Source organism: Centropristis striata, chromosome 12, assembly GCF_030273125.1.
Source record: "Centropristis striata isolate RG_2023a ecotype Rhode Island chromosome 12, C.striata_1.0, whole genome shotgun sequence".
NCBI classification, from domain to species: Eukaryota; Metazoa; Chordata; class Actinopteri; order Perciformes; family Serranidae; genus Centropristis; species Centropristis striata.
The window spans coordinates 15,228,316-15,236,196 of record NC_081528.1 but is presented as its reverse complement, the minus strand read 5'-3'; the positions used below and the strand labels follow the sequence as shown (position 1 = coordinate 15,236,196).

At 38.7% G+C, this 7,881-nt stretch overlaps 1 protein-coding gene across 1 annotated transcript in view; it reads right to left on the bottom strand.

Moving 5' to 3' along the window:
* Nucleotides 1-256: 256 nt before the first annotated feature.
* slit3 (slit homolog 3 (Drosophila)) overlaps nucleotides 257-7,881 on the bottom strand; it is a 305,681-nt gene continuing 298,056 nt past the window's right edge. Inside the window, exons 34-38 of the mRNA XM_059345733.1 lie at nucleotides 6,988-7,142; nucleotides 6,376-6,536; nucleotides 5,766-5,923; nucleotides 4,899-5,104; nucleotides 257-3,963 (exon numbers count right to left, since the gene is read on the bottom strand). Coding sequence (XP_059201716.1) covers nucleotides 3,710-3,963; nucleotides 4,899-5,104; nucleotides 5,766-5,923; nucleotides 6,376-6,536; nucleotides 6,988-7,142 — 934 coding nt within the window. The 3' untranslated portion in view covers nucleotides 257-3,709. The remainder of the gene's footprint in view (nucleotides 3,964-4,898; nucleotides 5,105-5,765; nucleotides 5,924-6,375; nucleotides 6,537-6,987; nucleotides 7,143-7,881) is intronic.

The window sequence follows — 7,881 nt, the reverse complement described above, 5'->3', positions numbered from 1 at the left end:
TTGCTCAACTAATGAATCAGATACAGATAGTGAAATTAATTATTTTGTGAAGAATAGAATAACAGTATCCCGTGTTGGACATATACATACCCAAATATTTGGGGTTGACTGGGTTTTCAACTGGCTTCGACAAAACAAATGTATATACATATACCACACTTGGATAAGGACGTAAATCACAGTGGGACAAATGATATTGGATATTTGGTTGCACAAATTAACATTCATTTCAGACTCAAACATTGGAAGATTAGTGTAGTTTCAATTGAAGTTTAATTTGAACATTCAACATAAGTATCAATTATTGTCACTCACATATTCATGTTTTTTCTAACCCAAGACCTTGAGAGTGGAAATGGCTGACTTTACAGTTATTTTTTTTTACTGTCAATAACTAATTCATCCATTCATAAATGGTTCTGAAGCTTCAACTGTTTAAAAAACCCCCAGATGGGAGCAAAGAATGAGAAAAAAGGAAAGGGAAGAGATGGTGAAAATGAATGGCTGGAGCAAACAGAGAGAGAAAAGCAGGGAGGGGAATGGTATAGTGTGGAGCTTAAAGAAGTGATTTGCATGATCAGCCAGAAGGAACAGCAGTTGTGAAAATTGTGACATTGACAGACAATGATAATACTGATATCTCACACCCAGAATATTAGAGCTTTGAATTAACTGTAAAAGTGAGACAATACTTTGCACCTGTTGTAAACAAAGCAACAATGTATAAAGTAAACAAAACAGTAGTAGTTACATTATAGTCTTTTGCTATACTTTTAATGATGTTAGTCATCTATAGGTGGTTAAAAACCGTACTGATGTTGAAGTGTTTTTGTTGTGATACCTTGGTCCAAAACTGTGACATAATTACTGACACTACTTTGACGCAACACATAACAAGTAGTTAATGTGGAGGTTTGCTGTGATCAGACTGGAGCACACTGTCATTTGGTTGATAACTGCAGGCCACTTTTCAACCTCCATCTGACACTGTCAGTGTGGAAATTTAAAACATTAACAAATAATCAAAAAGTTTAATCTTAAACTCTCTTAAAACAAGCTCAATGTAAATATTTGTTTCTCTGTATGCATGATAAAGCATATATTGCAATGTTATCATACAGTATAACACACTGTATGTATCACAAATGAACCCTGTAAGAGGAAAAAAAGAAAGGGTTCTTGTTGATGCTGCAATTTCACATTAAACATGAGGCTAATATCAACAAATAATTCATACCAAAATTACTTGTGCATGATTAAGGTTTCACTTGTTTTTGACTCAATTTAAGGGGACCTTTTAAGCTTTTCTTTATTTTCTGCTAAATAGATAGATATGTTTAAATGTCCGATGTTGCAGAGAACAGGTTTCGGATTATTCTAAACACTCTGAATCCAACTGCTTTTCTACTCTTGCCTCTAGCTGATGTCAGTTCTTGACTGATTTCTTCATATGAAAGATATATCATCTGCTCCTGGCACAAAATTTCAGTGCTTACATGACATACTCATGGCAACATGGACTGTATGAGAAATATAAACATTAAAAGCATGTAAACACGTTCTAGCTGCTTGTAGAAACCCAAAATACAAGTATGAACCTGCAAGTTTGCATAATATGTCCCCTTGAAACTGTTTGAATTGCTTTGGAAGTTTTACACATTGTATACAGGGGCTGCAGGAGAGACAGATCTTTATTTAGTGTTAGCATCATTTACTTTGGGAACTAAGAAAGGCCACCTTTGATTGTGTTGACAAGTGTCACCTGCCCTCATACATCCAAAACCATCCAACATTCAGTAGCAGCTGAATATTGCAGCAACATTTTTGAATTTCAAAATAAAAGTACACCAAGGCACTTGAAGTTGAAACCCCCCCCCCAAAAAAAATTTCAGTTTCATTTATGATATACTTTTCCTTTAAGGCAATTATATTTGACTTTGGCATAATGGCTTTATAGAAAACAGCTTCCCTACCCAGTCAGAAAATCAACTCATGTTGAGCAGCCATTCAAAGGGCAATTTAAACTAGCAGAAAATGTCAGTACTTTCGTGGTTTAACATCTCATGTTGCTGCAGTGATGTGGGAATGTACCCCAAGGTGTTTCAGTACAACGTGACATCACTGCTGACAGATACAACAGAGCATACTTTTGACCACAACCAACTACACCTCGCAGTAGTGACACGTTCAACCGTAGAAGGCAGTTAAAACTTATTGTTAATGTTAGTATCTTAAAAAAGGTGGTTTGATTGAAAATGGTTTCCTGTTTCCACCTGAACCGCTGCTATGAGCTGTCATGGCTCATCAGGGATTTCCTTTTTTAAAAGTCCTCCAACCCATAAGACCACATAGATCATAAGTCCCTTCTGTCTAATACGACCCAAATGTATGACCCTCCAAGTGGCAGGAGATTAACAAGTTGTCATACCTAAATGTTGTGAAATGGTTGTAGTTTAGTAAGTGGTTATAAAAAAGAACGTTTTTTTTTACTTCCAAATGTTGGTATGTGTCGTAGTTATGTACACATCATAGAACACAACATACTTTTGGTTTCACACAGGACATGAACAGTGGCCTTTGAAAGTCCTGTGTCTGTTCCGTGGACTTTCCTGCTCTTTATACTACATCAACTGACTTTTTACTTGCTCCTGTCACAATTACTATGGCCACTTGTGGTCGCCACCACAGTGAACACAAATGTGGGTTGTACAAATGATCTATGGTGTAGTTTTTTTGAGGGAGGATAGTTTTGAATCTTAGCAGCAGGTAGGTCGAGAGTCAGCATGATGCTGAATTCACAATATGATTTCTCTATTGTGGACCTGAATGGGAATTCCTTACTCACAATGTTTAATTCGACATGAATAACAGATTTTGACAGATGTCAAACCGAATGTGGCTCCAAGTCTGGTGTGTAACAGCAAACTAGAGAATTACACAACATTAAAACAAACTGTTAAATCATCTCTGTGAAAAGAGTCTTTTATGGTTTCTCAAACAACTCACATGTGAGGATGATGTCCATTATATAGTGAAGCAGGTTAGCTAGGCACATATAGTTCCCTTTTTCTCTCCAAGAGGGAGGGCAACAAAAGGCCACCTTTTCCTTGTTGTGAAATGAAGGGAGCTCTTCTCTCTCAGCCCTCCTCTCTCAGTGTCCAAAGCCTCCCACACATCAGCACTCACATTAACATCATGCAAATACACTTTGAAAATATAGAATTCATTGGGTTAGGGTATATATTTATATAGATTTATACATACATATAAATTCATATACTTTTAAGGAATGTTAATCTATTTTGCTGTGTATTTTTTCTCCTTACAAGGTACAAAATAACTTTCCATACTATGTAACACATTATATAATCAACATATTAAAAACAACAACTTATCAGTCCTTTTATCATCTTTTAGAAAAAAAAATCCATAATAAAAATAAGTTCTATGTTTTTTCTCACTTATATCTTACAATATATTTTCTCTCTGTCAAAAAACACGCACACATGTCCCATTTTTGTTTTTGTTTGTGGTTTCTCTTGGCAGCAAATTGGCGGCGGTCAAACTGAAGATGTAAAAAAAAAAAAAAAATCACATAATGGTGGTGCTCATCAACATGGAACAATCTCAGAGCGACAGCCTCGTTGACGTGTAGAATTCACAAAATGGCAGCGGTGGGTGTTGCAAAACAAACTGACAAACGGTGCTGTTACAACGGGCACTTGGAGCAGCCACACTCCAGAGCAGTTTCCATCTCCTCGGAGTACGAGGTGCCGTCGGTGCAGCGGAATACTGCCTTCCTCCTTCTGCTCTTTGTAACACCACAGCAGACACCGGTGGGTGCTGCTGCCTGGCAGGATCGGGGACAATCCATGCGGGGGATCTTGCTGGTGGACGTGCATGTTCTCATCGGGTGGTGGCGCTTTAGCTGCTCCCTCACCATCTCTCCTTGACATGTAAGCTCTGGACATAAATGGTGAAAGGGCATAAAAAGCATACATTATAGGCATTTATATTCGTAAAATCTTTCACAATATTGGCATAATTTCCATCTCCCCCTTCTCCTTAGATAGCAAAATTAGAGTTCAAGAGACAATAAAAATACAATATAAAATATAAATACAAGGAAATATTACAAATACAAGGAAATGTGCAAGTGTATTAAGTGTATAAAAAGGCCATGTTGTGGTTGGTGTTATGTAGTGGTTCAGGCCAAGGTTGTAATAGTTTTGGATTTTTCATTAGTTTTTAAATTTCGTTGTCAATTTTTGTTTTTTAAATTCAGTTAGTTTTAATTAGTTTTTAGAGTGAGTTTGCTAGTTTTAATTAGTTTTTATTTTTTGTAAATGCTTAGTTTTAGTTTATTTTTTATTAGTTTTAGTGTCAGTATTAGTTTTTTGCAATGGGGTATTTGTTGGGTGCCAGATTCAATAAGGTCACAATAAATGTTCCTTTATTTTCATTTGTCTTATCCATCTCAGCCCCAATAAGTTTATTAAGTCATAAAACCAGATAGATGAAATAGATTTCATATCAACCAAAAAGATTTACGTATGAAAAAAGTTGACAAAGACGAAAACTAAGGACATTTTCACTATAATTTTAGTTAGTTTTATAACCACAAAATACAGTTTCAGTTAGTTATCGTTATTTTTAAAAACTCGTTTTAATTTTTATTCCAGTTAACGAAAATGTTTTTTCAATTCTAGTTTTCGTTATTTCGGTAGTTTTCGTTAACTATAACAACTTTGGTTCAGGCCTGGTGCTCCTCCCCGACCTCTGTCCTCCTTTGCCGCTGTCTACCTCTAAGTGTGGTGTTATACACTTTAATGGCATAGGGGACAAAGGAGTTTTTCAGTCTGTTAGTGTTGCACTTTGTATAATAATCGTAACTTTACCTGTGTCACAGGTAGGCCCGGCGTACCCTGGTTGACAGTGGCAGACTGCCTCTCCTGCCTCTGACACACGACACTCCCCGTGTCCGCAGCGCTGCCCCCTGCAGGCTGGAGGCTCCTGCCGTCGATCACAGTACTGACCCTGGTAGCCTTCAGTGCACTGGCAACTGTAAGACTGACCTTTCGGCACACACTGACCATGAACACATCTGGAGCGAGAGGAAGAAAATAGGGGAGACAATTACAGAAGATGGGTATGTTGGAGTTACAGGGTTAAGTACATACAGTACATGCATATGACCAGTGATGGAAGAAGTATTTAGATCTCTTACTTGAGTGAAAGGACTAATTCCACACAGTGAAATTACTCCACTACAAGTGAAAGTCCTGCATTAAAATCTTACTGAAGTAAAAGTACAAAATTATTAGCATAAAAATGTACTTAAAGTATCAAAATTAAAAGTACTTGTTATGCAGAATGGAGCCACTCAGATTGTTTTATATATTCTAAATATATAATTGGATTATTATTATTGATGCATTTTAATGTAAGCAGTGTTTGAGTTTTCTCAAGGTAGGGCTCATTTTAACTCAATATACTGTCATGGTTTAAATAAAAAGAGTGTCTAATCACTTTAAATTGATCATGTTTTTTATGTTAAATCTCGCAGTGAAAAGTAACTAAAGCTGGCAGCTAAATGTAGTGAAGTAGAAGTATAAAGTTACATGAAATGGAAATACTCAAGTAAAGTTCTAGTACCTCAATATTAAACTTAAGAACAGTACTTGAGTAAGTCTACTTAGTTACTTACCACCACTGCATATGACTTTGTGTATATATCTACATATTTCTTCCCTGTCTCAGCTTACCTGCTGTTCTGACAGGCGTTCGGTGCTGTCGTCTGGTCACACAAGGCCCCGCTGCGTCCTGGAGGACAATCACATGTTACGCCCGTCTCTCCCCCCGCCCTGCACGCCCCCTGGGCGCACACACTGCAGGAATGGCACCCTGGAAGAATGCCTTCACCCTGGTGACAGATTGGGAAGAAAATACTGTCATTGGAAGCTGAGTCAAAGGGCCTTAACAATAGAGAGAGCAGAGGGGGTGTAACCTGACAAACATTTTGATGTTGCGAGAATGCTACAGCCGTCATCAACACTGGAGGTTCAGTGTAATTATAGATCCGATGTGGAGAGATGACATCTTTTCTTTTCTATGGCTGTGACCAGCATGCGTTTGTTGAAATGTGACCGAGAAAACTTTATCATAGCAGTCAAAATGTTTTCCACTGGTGCTTTTATTATGAAAAAGTAGTGCTTGTTTGGATTAATCTTCAACGTACAGATTCATGGTCAAAACCCCCACAAGCAACTTTGTTTGTTGAAATTATTTTAAAGAAACTTACAGCTGAAAGGGGCGAGTAATAGCACCAATTGAGATTATGGCTCTGAAGTCTTTGAATCTTGCCAATGTAATTACCTTGCCCTCGACCCCTTGTGGTCGCGCTCCTGCTGCGGCTCGGTAACTCAGGTCTTGGGGCTCACTGTTGATTCGGACATTGTGGATGCAGCCGTTAAAAGCCTGAGGGGAACGTTCAGGGCCGGGCCGTAGACCTGAGGCCACCACCTGAGATGGTACACCTGGGAAAGGACAGGAAGAATGTTAATGAAGAAAATAGCATAATGGGGATATAAGAATTGGAAGAAAATAAGGAAAACATAGAAAAAAGTAATACGAATAATAATAATACTGATCTCTGGTTTCATTCCTGGTTGATTTTTAGAGTAAAATACAGCAGCAAGAATATATCATCATAGCTCTCACTATTGCAACATTATGTTTCTTTCTAGTACTTGAAGAGAAAGGCTGACTGTTCTCAGGGGTGCCTCTTACTGAGGAAAAGTTGAACAAAAACAGTTCTCCATCTCCTCACCACATCCCTTGCTGGGATTTAGTGTGTGTGTATTTGTATGTACTCATGCACAGCAAGCATGTGATCACAACCACAAACAGGCATGCAAAAGTAATATCTGTATGTTCAGAACATGTGTCTAAGAATGCATTTGTGTATAAATGCGTGTGTACGCGTACCTCCGATGTAAAGTTGGGTGTTGTGGTCTACTGATGGCTGGCGGGCTAGCTTGCCCAGACTCTTGGGGGCGCCGTTATCCACCACCAGGCTCAGCGAGCGGTTCTGAATCAACAGCTCGACCGTGTGGAAAAGCCCGTCATTCACCGACTCCACACTGCAACAAACACACACACGGGGAAAAAAAGGAAGAGAGATTTTCAGTATGGTTCCTATTATGATAAATTACTGCTGAATTCTACACCAGACAGGAGAAGTAGGGAGAAAAAAACACGATAAAGCAAATTGGAAATGCCAGACACAAAACAGACTCCAAACATTTTTTCTTTGTTTTGTTGTGTTTGCAAATCGACCAAACCAAATGAAAAAGAAATTAGGGAAATTTGTGTTGAAATGTTATTCTCAGACATAAAACAGACTGATTACATCCTCGAGGAGATTATAATGTGGCCTTGATCTAGGCTACGGTTTCTTAACATGGGGGTTGAGGCCTGGAAAGGGTCCCCAAGGAGCACACAGGCTTGCTTATTCAGATGGACTGTAGCCTTGGGGCAAGATTACAATTATATATTTTAATGGCCAGACTCAACCAGTTTAGGCCCTTGTGTTAAAGAAAGAGGCTCTCTTACTACAGCGCTGATATTTTTGGGTGAACTAAATGTTTCCACTGAAGAGGGGCATGCACTAAACCAGGATCATGACCCTTCGCACCATGTCTGACCCTGGGAATAAAGTGTGTATGTTTGTGTGTGTCTGAGATTCCCCCACTAAGTGGTTTTTTGCTGGAGGGGAGACAGACAGCTATAGAGACAGTGGTTTGGCACAGCCCAAAGAGAGAGAGAGAGAGTGAGAGAGAGAGAGAGAGGGGGACACAGAGGGGGAGAGAGGTAGATGGT